The sequence below is a fragment of the Dermochelys coriacea genome, chromosome 6 (genome assembly GCF_009764565.3).
Source record: "Dermochelys coriacea isolate rDerCor1 chromosome 6, rDerCor1.pri.v4, whole genome shotgun sequence".
NCBI lineage: Eukaryota > Metazoa > Chordata > Testudines > Dermochelyidae > Dermochelys > Dermochelys coriacea.
The window spans coordinates 70,358,605-70,376,141 of record NC_050073.1 but is presented as its reverse complement, the minus strand read 5'-3'; the positions used below and the strand labels follow the sequence as shown (position 1 = coordinate 70,376,141).

The 17,537-nt window shown below is 43.0% G+C and overlaps 1 protein-coding gene across 1 annotated transcript in view; it reads left to right on the top strand.

Annotated features, from left to right (window-relative positions):
* The window catches only part of RYR3 (ryanodine receptor 3), a 529,369-nt gene that overhangs the window by 333,647 nt on the left and 178,185 nt on the right, over positions 1-17,537 (top strand). Inside the window, exons 58-60 of the mRNA XM_043516837.1 lie at positions 13,948-14,063; positions 14,377-14,444; positions 16,907-17,028. Of these exons, the coding sequence (XP_043372772.1) occupies positions 13,948-14,063; positions 14,377-14,444; positions 16,907-17,028 (306 nt within the window). The remainder of the gene's footprint in view (positions 1-13,947; positions 14,064-14,376; positions 14,445-16,906; positions 17,029-17,537) is intronic.

Sequence of the window (17,537 nt, the reverse complement as noted above, 5' to 3'; positions counted from 1 at the left end):
TTAAAATATTTCCTTACCAATACCTTCATTCTTGCTAATTCCTTTCTCTCGCTATTCTTTGTGTTAATTGTTAACAACATAATTACCATTTTGTATTTTATCTATAACTAAAAGAAAATTATAATTTCCAGTCCTTTCTTAACATGGAAAATTATTTTGATTTTGATTTTGGGGATAGCACACATAGGTAAGATTTATAGTTCATGACAAATATAGAATACAATAATAAGATCTAAACCAAACAATACAAAGAGCTCAGAACTTCATAAATTAACACCCAGCAGTTGGCAGTAAGGATCATGGGAAAATAGGTTTTGTGGTCTAATGTTATAGAAATGTATATGCATAAAATAACTCTTTTAATTGGATTTCTATGATAACTGGTCTGTAGGGTTATGTTTGATCTGTAAGACAAATGGACTCTTTGGTGTGCATCCCTGCATAACTTGTTCATGCAACGTGGCAGAACTTACAAAAGACACTATGACATGCATCATTTTATCTGAGGGCAGGATGAACACTAGGGAATTACTTATTCTGCGGTTAAATAAATAATTCATTATTACAATACTGCATGTGGCCAAACCATTGAAAAATGAATTATTATACCAGAAGGGAAGAGCCTCATAAGTTAAATAATATTCTTTTTGTAAAAATTCAATAAGACATTACCTGACAAAGAGCCTTTAAGGCCTTGTATATTTCATAGCATTCAGTATTTCTTGTAAACTAAAATGGTCTGGTAAGTGGGGATCTTCTTTAAGTGATTGCACATGTCTGTTCCTTTTCAGATGATTTTACATATGTATTCCACTTCAGGTGTGGATTTACGAAGAGAGTTTTCCTTACCCATCGGGGTGGCACATGCACTATGCATTTCCTTGCACGTCCAGGTCAAGGAATAACAGGCAAAGCCATCCGAGCACCCCCTCAATTCCTTCTCACTGCACTGTTGGAACTCTCCATGGGCCGTTGCTCTGGTTCCCCTTTTTTCCTCTGAAGAAAATTTTTTTTTCTTGTAAATAGTTGTTATAGTGCTAGTGTATAGTTACCTGTGTAACTAAGTCTTTTATCTTATACTCAAGCTTTTTGGAACAGAGATTGTATTTTTTCAAGTCTCCTGGATTTAAGCACTGTCTAACTTGCAAGGGGGTCTGTCCTGAGCAGTGATCCTCAAACCCATTATTTAATGTGGCCCTCACCAAGGCAAAATAGAGCCAAGTGCTGTGGTTGCTGATCTTTTAAAAAGAGAACACAAAAATCCAGGGACATAAGATTATGAAACTTTATGGAATGATACTGGCTCCTATATGAAGAAGTGATTGGATTTCTTAAAGAAGTGACACATGAGCAGGTCGCTGAAGAGGGATGTGGAAGGGGAAAGGAATAGAAAAGAACTGGAACATGTAACCCAGTTCCATGGTGCTTAGACACTATCTGTCAGTAGTGATGACTTTCCAAGCACCTGGGAGGGGGACAGTCTCCTTCTGAATGGGGGAGAAGTAAGATCCCTGAAGATTGGTAGTTGATAGTAAAGAGTTTTATATCCAACGAAGTTACATGCTGGATTTCAGCATCTTCAGTGCCCTCTGTTTTGGTGACAGGATGTCTGTGCGAAAAATAAGACGAGTGTTCAATGCAGTAGTGATGACATGTCTATTATATGGAGCAGAAAAATGCTTATTAAAAACAGCTGAGCAGAAGAAACCAAACAGTTTTTTTTTTCAACAAAAGTTATGGTATGTTCTTAACATCCATTAGTTGATTTTGTCACAAATAAATTAGCTGATCCTGGCAAGCTGCAGTTTTGCACCAGTTAAGAACAAGACAACTGCAAATATGGGGTCATGTCCAATGTGTACAAGAAGGTACAGTTATAGAAGGTTTACAAAGCTGCCATTGAAGGAAGTAGGACATGAGGCCAATCATGAAAGAGGTTGAAGATTCAATTTTGCGGGATTTAAGAAGCCTAAAACCTCCCATATTGACTCTTGAAGAAGGAAGGAAGAAGACTTGCAGGGACCATTCAAGATGGAAGTCCATTCTATGCACTACCACAGCTACATCATAGCTGTGTGAGTCTGCTACTGCTATGGAGAAGAGTTACTACAGCTCTTACAGAACTAAAAACAATAAGGGGTGATTACCGCAAGATTGTAACCAGCTCTGGAGAAGCAGCACCACCAGGGGTGGTTTGCACATACTGATTCAGAATGGATATTCCAAAGATGAAGAGACAAAGAATTTAGGATATATAAAGGACTCAGGATCTTCATTTTGAGTGAGCAAATGGACAGGACATTCTGTCCAATGGGAGGGCCCAATCCTGCTAAAAGGATGGAATCACTTTGGCCTAGTAGGGCCCATAAGACTGAAAGGCAACTTCTGCTATGTTTATTACTAAAAATGTAAGACTTGTGGTTTTTATGTTTTCTCTGTGATGCTTTGCCCTAAGAATAAATGTACTTTGCTTTGTGAAAGCTGGTTGGTAACTGGTGTACACTGTTGTAGCCCCTGGAGAAACAGCAGCCAGAGGTGCTTGCCCCCAGTCAAGCAGCGAGATGAGAGAGAGAGAAGGAGCATCAACATCAGTTCGAGATGGAGAGATTGTGCCAGGAAAACTGATCTGGTAGGTGGAGCCAGACCTCATATGCCTAGTCTAAGGGAGCCACATAGACTCCAAATTGTTTCCTTGCTTTAGGGAAGGGGATGACATGAACGTACTTCTAAATGCTTTTGAAATGGGATATGAACTGAATAAGATGGGCCAAGAAGACATGGTATGGTGTCTGGCTCCACTTCTGCCAGGGAAGGCCTTAATGACTTTCATCCATATGAACAGAGAGAACTACAAAGATTGAGGGCTATCTAAAAAAGAATTACTGCAAAAATTTAAAGTGATCCCTGAAGGAAGTTTGAGGGAATTCAGAAAAAAGGAGATATGAAGTATGCTGAAGTTGCAACTCAAATTAAGGGGTACATAAGAAAAATGGGAGTGGGTTGTGGAGTCACCATTGTCATGCTGTCTGGAGGGGCTCATGACCATGAGTGCCTACCTCAGGGCAAAGTGTCAAAAAGCAGGGCAGACACCTTAAACTGGTGATATGTTCTATAATTAGATTTTAGCAAGCCAGTACTAAATGTGAACTTCTGGATCGCTATAACAGTCTTACCATGGAGTCATACAGTCCCCTTAGGCTGTCAAGTCTATCTTGCCATCCAGGCAAGCTGGACTTAGTGATAAATGGTCACTTACACCAAAAATCACACAATATTCATGTTGCTCCCAGTCGCAAGAGACCAGTCATTTATCCCAGATCAATTTGTACCTTAGATCTCGCACCAAAGACAATACCTGTAGCCAATCCTGTAATAAATTAACTAAAGGTTTATTAAAAAAAGAAATAAGACTTATTTAAAGATTAAAGAAGGCAACATATATGCACAAATGAGTTCAGTCTGTGGTACTAAAAAGTGACAGAGATGTAATAATCTGTCATCATTGGATGTCTTTTCAGGGCTTAGCACAGGTTGACCTTAGGTTTCTCTGCTTTTTTGTTTCTTAGCTCCAGCCCTTGCAAGAATCCAAACAGCAAAGAGATGAAAAATTTTCTTGTGACCCTGTTTTATCTTTTACATTTAGCCTTCCGGTCCAGCTCCCTTACATGTAGCATTTCCAAGGTATAAGAGGCTGTAGTGGAGTGGCAGTTATCCCTCCCCCTCTGGGTTGGAGGGAGGCCACATGGCCTCACTACACCATAAGGACCGCTGCTGAATATCAGGGAAATTAGCATTAGGCATTAGTGTCTCAACTGGTCTAACAGGGCTGATCCCCCAGATAGTCAATTGGTTCCAGCCCTAAGGCAAAAGCAGGGTCTCCCAGGGCCAGTAGGCTCTGGCCCTTAGGCTGGGGCTGAACAGCCAACCATCTATAGCCCCTGGGCCCTTTAAGCCAGGGCCAGGCAAACACCTTAGTCTGTGGTGTCTGGGCCCTTTTGGCAGCGGCCAGAGCAGACATGATAGTCTGCAGGCTCTGGGCCTGTTAGGCAAGGGCCAGAGTGAACTCAGCTGTCTATAAGCTCTGGGCCCTTTAAAAAGGGGCAGAGTAAACACAGGTTTCAGAGTAGCAGCCGTGTTAGTCTGTATTCACAAAAAGAAAAGGAGTACTTGTGGCACCTTAGAGACTAACAAATTTATTTGAGCATAAGCTTTCGTGAGCTACAACTCACTTCATCAGATGCATTTGGTGGAAAATACAGTGGGGAGATTTATATACACACACAGAGAACATAAAACAATGGGTTTTATCATACACACTGTAAGGAGAGTGATCACTTAAGATGAGCCATCACCAGCAGCGGGGGGGGGAAAGGAGGAAAACCTTTCATGGGGACAAGCAAGGTAGGCTAATTCCAGCAGTTAACAAGAACATCTGAGGAACAGTGGGGGGTGGGGTGGAGGGGAGAAATACCATGGGGAAATAGTTTTACTTTGTGTAATGACTCATCCATTCCCAGTCTCTATTCAAGCCTAAGTTAATTATATCCAGTTTGCAAATTAATTCCAATTCAGCAGTCTCTCGTTGGAGTCTGTTTTCGAAGTTTTTTTGTTGAAGGATAGCCACCCTCAGGTCTGTAATCGACTGACCGGAGAGATTGAAGTGTTCTCCAACTGGTTTTTGAATGTTATAATTCTTGACGTCTTATATGTGTCCATTTATTCTTTTACGTAGAGACTGTCCAGTTTGGCCAATGTACATGGCAGAGGGGCATTGCTGGCACATGATGGCATATATCACATTGGTAGATGCGCAAGTGAACGAGCCTCTGATAGTGTGGCTGATGTGATTAGGCCCTATGATGGTATCCCCTGAATAGATATGTGGACAGAGTTGGCAACCGGCTTTGTTGCAAGGATAGTTTCCTTGGTTAGTGATTCTGTTGTGTGGTTTGTGGTTGCTGGTGAGTATTTGCTTCAGGTTGGGGGGCTGTCTGTAAGCAAGGACTGGCCTGTCTCCCAAGATCTGTGAGAGTGATGGGTCATCCTTCAGGATAGGTTGTAGATCCTTGATGATACGTTGGAGAGGTTTTAGTTGGGAGCTGAAGGTGATGGCAAGTGGCGTTCTGTTATTTTCTTTGTTGGGCCTGTCCTGTAGTAGGTGACTTCTGGGTACTCTTCTGGCTCTGTCAATCTGTTTCTTCACTTCAGCAGGTGGGTATTTTAGTTGTAAGAATGCATGATAGAGATCTTGTAGGTGTTTGTCTCTGTCTGAGGGGTTGGAGCAAATGCGGTTATATCGTAGAGCTTGGCTGTAGACAATGGATTGTGTGGTATGATCTGGATGAAAGCTAGAGGCATGTAGGTAGGAATGGCGGTCAGTAGGTTTCCGATATAGGGTGGTGTTTATGTGACCATCGCATATTAGCACCATAGTGTCCAGGAAGTGGATCTCTTGTGTGGACTGGTCCAGGCTGAGGTTGATGGTGGGATGGAAATTGTTGAAATCATGGTGGAATTCCACAAGGGCTTCTTTTCCATGGGTCCAGATGATGAAGATGTCATCAATGTAGCGCAAGTAGAGTAGGGCCATTAGGGGACGAGAGATGAGGTAGTGTTGTTCTAAGTCAGCCATAAAAATGTTGGCATACTGTGGGGCCATGCGGGTACCCATCGCAGTGCCGTTGATTTGAAGGTATAAATTGTCCCCAAATGTGAAATAGTTATGGGTGAGGACAAAGTCACAAAGTTCAGCTACCAGGTTAGCCGTGACATTATTGAGGATACTGTTCCTGATGGCTTGTAGTCCATCTTTGTGTGGAATGTTGGTGTAGAGGGCTTCTACATCCATAGTGGCTAGGATGGTGTTTTTAGGAAGATCACCGATGGATTGTAGTTTCCTCAGGAAGTCAGTGGTGTCTCGAAGATAGCTGGGAGTGCTGGTAATGTAGGGCCTGAGGAGGGAGTCTACATAGCCAGACAATCCTACTGTCAGGGTGCCAATGCCTGAGATGATGGGGCGTCCAGGATTTCCAGGTTTATGGATCTTGGGTAGCAGATAGAATACCCCAGGTCGGGGTTCTAGGGGTGTGTCTGTGCGGATTTGTTCTTGTGCTTTTTCAGGGAGTTTCTTGAGCAAATGCTGTAGTTTCTTTTGGTAACTCTCAGTGGGATCAGAGGGTAATGGCTTGTAGAAAGTGGTGTTGGAGAGCTGCCTAGTAGCCTCTTGTTCATACTCCGACCTATTCATGATGATGACAGCACCTCCTTTGTCAGCCTTTTTGATTATAATGTCAGAGTTGTTTCTGAGGCTGTGGATGGCATGGTGTTCTGCACGGCTGAGGTTATGGGGCAAGTGATGCTGCTTTTCCACAATTTCAGCCCGTGCACGTCGGCGGAAGCACTCTATGTAGAAGTCCAGTCTGCTGTTTCGACCTTCAGGAGGAGTCCACCCAGAATCCTTCTTTTTGTAGTGTTGGTAGGAAGTAAACACAGTAGTCAATTAAGCTCTGGGCCCTTCATGCAGGGGCAGAGTGAAAACCCAGGAGTCAAGTGTTCTATCTCCAGCGGACAACTGACAAATGCAGGCCTCTTGACCTGGCAAGGGGAGGCTACCACCCCAAGTGTGGGGTGCCAGAGAGGGGGCCGGCCCATCCTACTCCACTGGAACCTGACCCAGGGCCCTTAACAGACAGAGTGGTCTGCCACTGAGCCAGCGGAGAATCCAGCTGCAACATGCCGACCCATGCTTCAAGCAGTGCTATAGCTAGACTGAAGTAATCTGTCCCTGTGCCACTTTCTATCCTCCCCTCGGGGTGTACCTGGCACCATGGGGCGTCTTCCATCTCCTCTGGGTAGGTGGCCAGCAGCAGTCCTGGCAGGTCTGTGGCAGACACAGGTTCCGCAGTGGGCAGGGCATTGCCGGGCTTGGCAGCAGAGTCAGCAGGCTGGAGTAAGCAGAACACATCTGTCTCCCTTGGTGTGCTGGCTGCAACTGATCCAGAAATAAGGTTTCTGCCCATCATTATCAGGGAACTAGAGGCACTACAGAGCAGGGTGTAGTGGTGCCTCCAGCTGAAAGCAGGGACACTGAGGCATCTGCAGTACACTGCCAAATCTATGATACCCATCCAAGGATGGGAAATGTCCCAAGTAAAGTGTGTGACAGCTGCTTGAGAGATGACAATAGGTAACTACAACCAGGAAGGAGGAGGAACTTCTTCCCTGGTCTATGTGAAAATGAAAAAGATACTGAGCCAGCTGTGGGAGGAAAGGCTGCTCAGCTTGACTCAGTGCATTGGGAACAAAAGGTCACCTCCCTTTCCTCCATCTAGCATGCTGGTATCAGGACAGACCAATTTACTGTCGTTCCAGACTATTTACTAAATGCATGGCCATCATAGCTGTCTCTCTCCACAGAATTGGCATTCAGGTATTCCCCTATCTAGACAATTGTTTAATTCAGGGGCATTCCAGGCATCAGGAAAATCCAGACTCTGCTTGCCCAGCTGCACCTGATTATAAACACAGAGAAGTCAATCCTTTATCCTGTACAGAAAATTGAGTGATTCTGGACACTCCTAGATTCTGCATCAGCCATGGCATGCTTTCCTCAGACCAGGTTCTAAGCAATTCTGGATTTATGCAATTTGCTCCAGGCTCACCTGCAAACAATGGTGAGAAAGTGTTTAAGGCTTCTGGGACATATGGCCTCTTGCATATATGTAACTCTGCATGCCAGATAACACCTGGGGTGTCTATGAGACTGGTTAAAAATCCATCAATCATCCATATGACATCCTCTGGACAAGTTGATTCATATATCTGCAAGAGTAATATCTTTCTTGATATCCTTCTTGAACTGGTGGAAAGTCCAATGAAACATTTGCAAGGGAGTGCCCTTCTCCTGACTCTGGTCTTCTTTAGTTTGGCATGAATGTCTGGGTCCCTGAAAGAGGGGCAAACACCAGAGATGGAGAGGAGTTATTTAAGTTAAGGGCCAATGTTGGCACAAGAACAAATGGATATACCTGGCGGTCAACAAGTTTAGGCTTGAAATTAGATCAAGGTTTCTAACCATCTGCAAAGTTCAGAGTAGCAGCCATGTTAGTCTGTATTCGCAAAAAGAAAAGGAGTACTTGTGGCATCTTAGAGTCTAACAAATTTATTTGAGCATAAGATTTCGTGAGCTACAGCTTACTTCATCGAAGCTTATGCTCAAATAAAATTGTTAGTCTCTAAGATGCCACAAGTACTCCTTTTCTATCTTCAGAGTGAAGTTCTGGAAAAGGGGGAGTAGTGGAGGCCAAAGGGAGTAGTGGGAGCAAAAACCATAACTTGTTTCAAGATTGAGCTTGATAAATTTATGGCATGATGAGGTTACCTACCATGGCATATGGCCTATCTGTGACTGCTATTAGCAAATATCTCCCATGGACTGAGATGGGACACTAGATGGAGAGGGCTCTGAGTTACTATAGAGAATTTGTTCCCAGATGTCTGGATGGGTGGGTCTCTCCCCCATGTGCTCACGGTCTAACTGATTACCATAATGGGGGTCAAGAAGGAATTTTTTCCCAGGTCAAATTCGCAGAGAGCCTGGAGGTTTTTCACCTTCCTCGGTAGCGTGGGACACAGCCCACTTGCTGGCTTCAAGTTGAGTAAATGATGGATTCTCTGTAACTTGACATCTTTTTAAATGAAGATTTGAGGACTTCAGTAACTCAGCCAGAGTGGGTGGGTGTGGTTGTGGCCTGTGATGTGCAGGAAGTCAGACTAGATGATCATGATCTCCTCTGGCCTTAAAATCTTTGAGATAAGGGGAAACTCTATTCAGGTCCTTTCAGACAATATGACAGCATTATGACATGGGGAGCCAGATCAGATCTGTCAGGAAGCTTTTAGGCTCCAGAATTTTTGCATTCAGAATAAGATATCACTCAGGGTGTCTCATCTACAAGGGATTCAAATTTCTTTGGAGGATCATCTCAGTGGGTCTTTCAGCAGGGATCACAAGTGGTCTCTAAAAATCAATATAGTATAAGTGGTTTTTCAAACCTGGGAGAGAGAGACTGTGGATCTTTTCACTACAAAGCAGAAGTAGTGGTTTCCCTCAATTCCACTCCATGGTGGGTCAGAGCCTGGGTTCAATCATGGACATGTTCCTGTTTTCATGGAAGATGAATCTCTACACCTTCCCTCTCATACCCTTGATATACCTTAGGTAATTCTCAAAACAAAGTAAGATCATGCTTTTCTAATATTAATTGCTCAAGCTCTAATACTAATTGGACACAACAGCACCAGTTTTTGAGCCTCCAGAAGTTGTCAGGACGACTGCCCTTGATTCTGCTTCAGGATATAGACATGGTTTCCAAGAATTACAGCCTTGTGTTAAATCCAATCCTCAGAGCCTCTCAACATGGCTGCTGAGTGACTAGACTGGCGGGAGGGGGGGGGTGGGAATGGTCACTAGCTGTGCAGAACTCTACTGAACAATAGAAAATTGTCCACCAGAGTTACTTACCTACACAAAGGTGGACAGGCATGTGGAATGTTCTTCCTGGTGAGACAAGGTTCAGGATGTTCTAGACTATTTGGAATATCTGAGAGAATCGGGTCTCTCTCTAAGCTCCCTCAAGGTGCACTTGGTTGCACTTTCAGCTTTTCATCTTCTGTTTCAATGTCATTTGATATTTTCCAACTCTATGCTAATCAGATTTTTTGAAGGGAATAACCAGGCTTTTTCCTCAGGTTAAAGAGCTACTTTCCTCTGGGATTTGAACTTACTATTGTCAGCTCTAATGGGTCTTCCCTTTCAGCCTTTAGCTTCTTGCCCTTTTCCATATTATCATCCAGGGTAGGCTTTCTGGTGGCATTTATTTCTAATTAAAGGGTTGGAAAACTGCAAGTATTATTGGCAGACCAACTTTATACTATTTTTATATGGATATCATTGCTTTAAGACCTCCTCTGAAGTTTTTTTTTCCTAAGGTGGGTACTAATTTCCATTTCAACTAAACCATCTATTTACCTATGAGTTTTTTTCCAAACCGCATTCACACAAGGGTGAGGAATAACTTCATTCGCTGGCTGCCATTCTTTGCCTCAAATATTTGTTTCATGTACGGGGAGGATGAAATGGGAAGTGATTACCTCACAACAGATTTCTGGATAGATCATCTGCATTTCTATGTGTTATGATGTTGCAAAGTCTAAACCACCTTCCAAGCTGATGGCACATTCCACAAGTGCACAGACAGTTTCAGGAGCATTCTGAAAGAACATTCCAATACTAAATATGTGTAGAGCAGTGACTTGGTCTCCAGTTCATATCTTTATCAAGCACTGTGCCATTTCATTGGCTTCCAGAAGCAATGCAGATTCTAGGAAGGCAGTTCTGCAGTTGCTTTTCAATAGACTCCAAGCTCTGCTCCATAGACAACTGTTTGGGAGTCACAGAAATGGAATAGGTATGTGAAATCAGATGATGAAGAAAAAAACAGTTCCATACCTGTACTGTAACTGTTTTTCTTTTAGATGTGTTGCACACATCTATTCCATGCCCTGCCCTCCTGCTTCACATCTCAAAGCACAACAGTTACAGCACAGGTATGTAACCATTTTCCCTCTGTACTTGGAGGAGGTAGATAGCTTAAGTTTGTTCTTTTAAAAAATGAATGCCTATTGGGAAAGCATAGAGTCAGCTTCAAAGAAATTAATACTAATTAACACACGCAGGTGGTATGACTTGACTCCCAAGAGTACTCCTATTGGCTGTGATGGTACTATTTGTATGACTAAAGTAAATCATGTGCATAAGTGGGCCCTAAAAATTGTAGTCCTTTATTTTTACTGAATGAAATCCACTTAACTCAAATATTTAGGCTCTTTGTGAGTGGAGATCAGAGCAGCTGAATTAAATCCATCCAAGTCCAAAGCCAAACTGCAGGTCTGTGGTAAAGAACTCCCATTCATTTGAATAGTCGTTTTGTAGCCTATGTACAGGAATAGGAATTGAAGCCCCTCTATACTAATTGCACAGGATCTTCAGGTCTGGGAAGAAAGTCCTGGCTTGCAGCTTCCTGAACAGGCCAGTGTTCCGAAAGATGCGTGTGTCATGCACCTCTCTGGGCCAGCCTGCGTTAATGTCAATAAAATGCCCACCATGATCCGTAAGCGCCTGGAGAACATAGAAAAATACCCCTTCTGATTAACATACTCAGAGGTTAGGTGGGCTGGTACAAGAATTGGAATATGGATCCCATCTATTGCCCCTCTGCAGTTAGGGAAACCCATTTGTGCAAAGCCAGCCACAATGTCATGCGCGTTACCCAGAGTCACGGTTCTTCTCAGCAGGATGTGATTAATAGCCCTGCAAACTTGCATCAACACAATTCCAACAGTGAATTTTCCCAATCCAAACTTGTTAGTGACCGATCGGTAGCTGTCTGGAGTTGCCAGCTTCCAGAATGCAATAGCCACCCGCTTCTCCACTGTCAGGGCAGCTCTCAATCTCGTGTCCTTGTGCCGCAGGATGGGGGCGAGCTCATCACACAGTCCTATGAAAGTGCCTCTTCTCATCTGAAACTTCTGCAGCCACTGCTCTTCATCCCAGACTTGCATGACGATGTGATCCCACCACTAAGTGCCTGTTTCCTGAACCCAAAAGCGGTGTTCCATGGTGGTGAGCATGTCCATAAATGTCACAAGCAATCTCCTGTCGTATGCATTACTCGAGTTGATATCCTCGTCGGAGTCCTCATTGTCAGTTTGGATCTTAAGGAGTAACTCAACTGCCAAACGTGATGTGCTGGCGAGACTCGTGAGCATATTCCTCAGCAGTTCAGGCTCCATTCCTGCAGACCAAAAGGGAAGACAGAGCATGGAGTACAAAAAACATTGAAAGATGGCGCCAAGTGTGGACGGAAGCACAGGGATTGCTGGAGTGTGAACCGATGCATCATGGAGTGTTGGGACAGGACCCAGCATGCCCCGCACTCCCTATCCCCTTCCCACAAGCCACAGCGCCAGAATGGGAAGAGGTGCTCTGTGGGATAGCTGCCCATAATGCGCCGCTCCCAACGCCGCTGCAAGTGCCGCAAATGTGGCCACACTACTACGCTTGCATCTATCAGTGTGGACACGCTGCAGCGCTTTCCCTACTGCGCTCTCCAATGGGCTGATTTAACTCAAAGCTCCTACATCTGCAAGTGCCATTCCCTCACTGTTACTGTAATCATACACCACATGATGAAACAAATATATAGAGAGTTGTTTGGTTGCACTAAATCAAATAATTAAATAGCAGAACACGGAATGTATAAACTGTCATGCCTTTAATACTGGAGGGAGAATGAACAAATATACAGTGATGATGAAAAAGTAGTAAGCAAAGTAAATGTAGAAAAAACAAAGAGGTAAAGTAGAATAAAAGAAAGTAAATACAAGCCCGTTTTAAAAACAAATCAAAGGCATAAATAGATAGAGCTATATGACTTCTATGAGGGAAATAAATTAGGCAAACAATGACAGGAAAATTTCAGGGAGGGAAAGTTGTACTCTGTAGCTAGAATATTCTAATTTTGGGGGGTTGGGGGTTTTTTTTGGTCTTAAATCAATGCATGACCTTTTGATAGTTATAGTTTCCTGTCTATTTTTTTAAATATGAATTCCCACCTCCCATTAGTTTTTATTTAAATAGAGAACCTGAATGATCCCTCAAAGATATGGCTTAAACAATATGCACCACAAGGGAAAAAAAACCTAAGGTTCAAATCTACAAAGGGACTTAGGCCTTGCAAAACTAAGAGTCTTGTAGCACCTACAGTTTAGGTCCCTAGCCACGCAGTGGAATCCAGAACTCTGAGTTAAGACACTTGGGCTGCTTATACAGTGCATGGGGAGATAGGTGCCTGAAAATGGGATCGATAAAAGCCAGCTAGGCAGACAGAAAAATGAGTCCCTTTAGCCTACTGGTTAGTACATTTACGTAGGACATGAGAGACACCAGTTCAGTTCCTCTCTCTGCCTGATGAGAAGAAAGGATTGAACAGGGGTTTCTTGCCACTCAACTGAGTGTCCTAATCACTAGGTTATGGAGCTTTTCTCACTCTCCAGACCCTGTATGTTTAATTTTTAATACACAGAAAATACTTTCAACAGGAGAGATTGTGAGAGACCTGCATCAGACTATCCCATAGCCTAGTGCTGTCCTGTCCACTCGGCAAAAGGTTGCAAGGCGGGGTTCTTGTCTTCAGCCATTTTGTGTAGAGTTAGGTCTGCTCTGAAGACACCTACCAGCTTAGGCCCCACAGGTGAGAAAGGTGGGAGAATACATATCTTCCCCTGGTTTGAGGATTCCACTGGGGCATAGGCACCTGGGTGTCTAGAATGATGTATTGTGCACATGCTCAGAAGTAGGAACTTAGGTGCTATGGGGACCTTTATGGTGCAAATTTAGGCACCAAAGGCATCTTCAGAGTTGAGCAGGGTTTTTGAGCATCTCAGTGCCACCTGAATTCCAGACTTAGGTGCTTATGTTCTTTTGTGGATCTGGACCTATCTGCTTCCAATATTCAGCATCTTCACCAGGCACTGAAATCAGTGGAAATTGAGTAGCCAGCATCTTGCTGGATCAGGCTCAGAATGAAGACACTTTCATTTGTGTAATGTGATCAAAACTCTCTGAAGTCATGTTACTAAAGTGCATGATTTTTAAACTCTTTTTATGGAAAAGGATAAAATCCCTCTGAAAAATGTAGCCTTATTTTAAGTTACTGCTATTGAAATAGCTATTTGGAAAGAGTGTTGCTATGAAAGCTGGAATTTAAGGTATGAAAATTTACCTCGATTAGGTAATAAAATAAAAAGGTCATGGAAAGCTTCATAGAAACATGATAATTTGTAACATTTTTGTAATACCATTTATTTTAACCCTTTCTGAACTAGGGGTCTGAAAGATATGGATTTGGATGCATCATCCATGGAAAAGAGGTTTGCATTTAAGTTTTTGAAGAAGATTCTAAAATATGTTGACTCTGCTCAAGAGTTCATTGCACATTTGGGTAAGTTTTTCAAGTGTTTTTATTATGAACATCATAAAAGTAGTTAATATTTAAAAATAAACCCATTATTCTGAGTTGCACATATGACAACTTCTGTTGCTTTTGAGAAAATATACCACAAGATTCTGATTATTATTTATTCTAAAAAAAATGCAATACTTGTTGCATCTGCTGAACCTGCCAGCTGGAGTGTCTATACTGCTTTACTTGTACTGCTTCAAAATTAAGTCTGTATTTCAAAGGACTGCAGAGTTATTTACAATTAGATTTTTGCTCAATCTTATTGACATTTATGTTGATTGTATCCTTGCAGAAGCCATTGTCACTAGTGGAAAAACAGAGAAATCGCCACATGACCAAGAAATTAAATTCTTTGCCAAAGTGAGTGACTTAATATTTCAAGGAATGTGCTCAAACTCCTGCTATTATACAGAACATAGTGTGTGTAACAATCGGGACAAGGATGGTTAGACCTAATGGGCAGAGCAGGAGTCAGGCCGAGTCAGGTACAGGGAGGTCAGAGGGCAAATCGAGTCAGGCATCAGTATGCAGGCAGGATCAGGCACCAGGTTGCAGACAGCAGTCGAAGAGCAAAGGACAAACAAGGGTTGGAAGCCAGAGTCTAGGGTCTATTGCAAGCAGTGTCTGAAGCAGAGATGGGCAGGCAGTCTGTATTGTTGCTCAGATAGCTCCTCTTCATGGCTTCCTGGTTTAAGTACTGGTGCCAGCCAATCAGTGGGCTCAGGTGTAGGCGCGTGGGTGCTCCAGGGCAGGAGCACCCATAGGGAAAAAATGGTGGGTGCAGAGCACACACCGGCAGCCTCCCTACCAGCTGTCCCCACACCTCCTGCCCGCCAGCAGGCCCTGCAGATCAGCACCTCTTGGTACCTCCCGCCACGAACAACTGTTTCTGGGGGTGCAGGGAGTCGGGGGGGAGGAGCGGGGATGGAGCATGCTCCGGGAGGGGGCAGAACTGGGTGGGAAGGGTGGAGCGGGGGTGAGAAGAGGCGAGGTGGGTGTGGGCCCTTGGGGGATGTAGGGGTGGAGTGGAGGCAAGGCCTGGGGCAGAACTGGGAGTCAAGCACCCCCCAGCAGTTTGAAAAGTTGGTCCCTGTGAGTGGGCTATGAGGTCCTGCTGTGTGGTACTTTCTTCCAAGCCACCCTCACATGGTCCTCCTGCAGAAGCCTCACCTAAGCTTCCAGTGGCAATGCAGCAGCAGCATCAGGAGCACAGAATCTCCAAGGTTCCAACTCTGCAGGTTCTTTCTTCATGTGTTAGTGTTACAGAACTATACATGTAATGGAATATCTGTTTCCCATATATATAGCTAGGTAATGAGTCAGAGTCCAAGTGACATTTCCAGAGGTATTGATTTAAGGCACTATTTCTGGAAATTATTTTGCTGAGTGATAAGGGACATAGTATGAAATTAAAAGACAATATATTTATAACAGATAAAACGTAATATTCTTTTGTGGAACATATAAATAATTTCTGGAACTTGCTGCCTCAGGATATTATTCAGGCAAATAGCTTAGTATGCTTTTTATAACCAGATTCAATATTTATATGTGTAAGAATGGCATATCCACTTGAATTTGCAGTTACAAGGGCTATCAGTCCTCTGGCTTTGAGACATAAACTCATCGTCATTTAGGATAAGGAAGAAATGTCTTGCTCTGGGATAATATTTGCATGGCTTGTTATAAGCAAGCAGGATCATGGGGCTTGAGACCAGATCTGAAGCCAGATAGTTGGTAGGTGTTGTCAATATGCATGGTCTAGTTATCTGAAGGTTTCATAGTCCAGGGTGCAGGCAAGTTCAGCTGCTGGGATATCAGTCCATGGGAGAATGGCAATCAGTGAACAGGCAGAGCGCAGGGGCAGGCTGGTCAGTGTAGATATTGGGCAGATTCAGGGACAGGCTTGGCAGGATGGGGTACAGGCAGATCAGAAGACTGACTTTGGAGAGCAGGAATTTGGTCTCAGGGTCTGTGCAGCAATATGACTAAAAGACGTGGTGCTCAGATAAAGGGTGGGGACAAGAACAGGAAGCTTTATATTAAGGGGTGTCCAATCAGCAGTCTGCTGCTAGTCATCTGATCCTGCTGAATTAGTGGGTGTAGCCTCTAGTTGTGGGGAACTAGCTGCAGTTCCCTTATCTGACCTTGTAGCATGGGGGTTCAGGATAGTACTCTCACTCTGCAACCCCACGGACCTGCCTTGGAGAGCCATGGTCCTTGACAAGTACTGGACAGATAAGATGGGTGAGGTAATATCTTTTATTGGACCAACTTCCGTTGGTGTAAGAGATGAGCTTCGAGCTACACAGAGCTCTTCTTCAGGTTTGAGCAGACCATATATCCTGGGACTAACATGGTTACAGCCAATATTGCAAACACGTAATATAGAAAGGGATGGAGAGTACACTTTCCTCACTGATGCTGGCTATTGTTGGAAGCTGCATAGCAAAACAGATGGATCTAATCTGGCAATTCTAATGGTTTTGCTCAGCAGATAACTGATGAGATAATATCCCAATATCTCTTGTATCGTTAATATTCTGCTGTCCCTATTTTCAGAGGTTCCCATATATTTACATTAAGACACCTCTGACATCTCAAAGTCGGCTATTGGTCACTGGGCTTAATTTCTGTGTAAATTTGTCATATCTGAGATTTGCATTTATAATCTTAATGACTAAAACTAGAAAATGCAAGTGTAATATAAAGCCTAAAATGAAAAGTCTGTGTGAAGGGACTGAGCTGTATTGGAGTGCTGTCTGGTACACTTAACAATGTATGTAGATGATAAAAGTATATTTTGTGTCTGTATTCCCTAGATTCTCCTACCATTAGTTGACCAGTACTTTACCAATCACTGCCTGTACTTCCTGTCTTCTCCAATTAAGTCACTCAGTAGCAGTGGATATGCTTCCAATAAGGAAAAAGAAATGTTGGCAAGGTAAGTAATACACTGAGGTAAACTCTGTGGAATTGTATCCAGATTATAAAAAATTAATTAAAAAAAAGGCAAAATAACAGTGCAAAAAGTTAGGTTCCTCAAACAGATCATAAAAGGCTGATTCTTCCTTTAATAGAGTGGCAGTAAATAAATAACACTCCTCATCTTTATTTCTTTTATTTTAATTTTAATCATTTAATTAATTTAATTTGCTTTTTATCATTTTTAAAATGTGAAACATTAATCAGGTAGAGATTATATATATTTTCAATAATAGTCTTACAAAATTATCAAGCATTTTGACAAGTTTGGTGGTGACCCAAAAATCGGTGCCATGGGATGACTGTTAGATGCCCATTCCATTCTTTCATAAACAGGAAATAATAGCATAAAAACCACCATTACTAAATGATTCCAGATACCACTGTTAAATGTCAGCAGAAAGTCAAGGTGCTAAGTGCCTCCTGATTCCACGGAAGGCAATCGGAATTAAGGGCCTCAGCACCTCT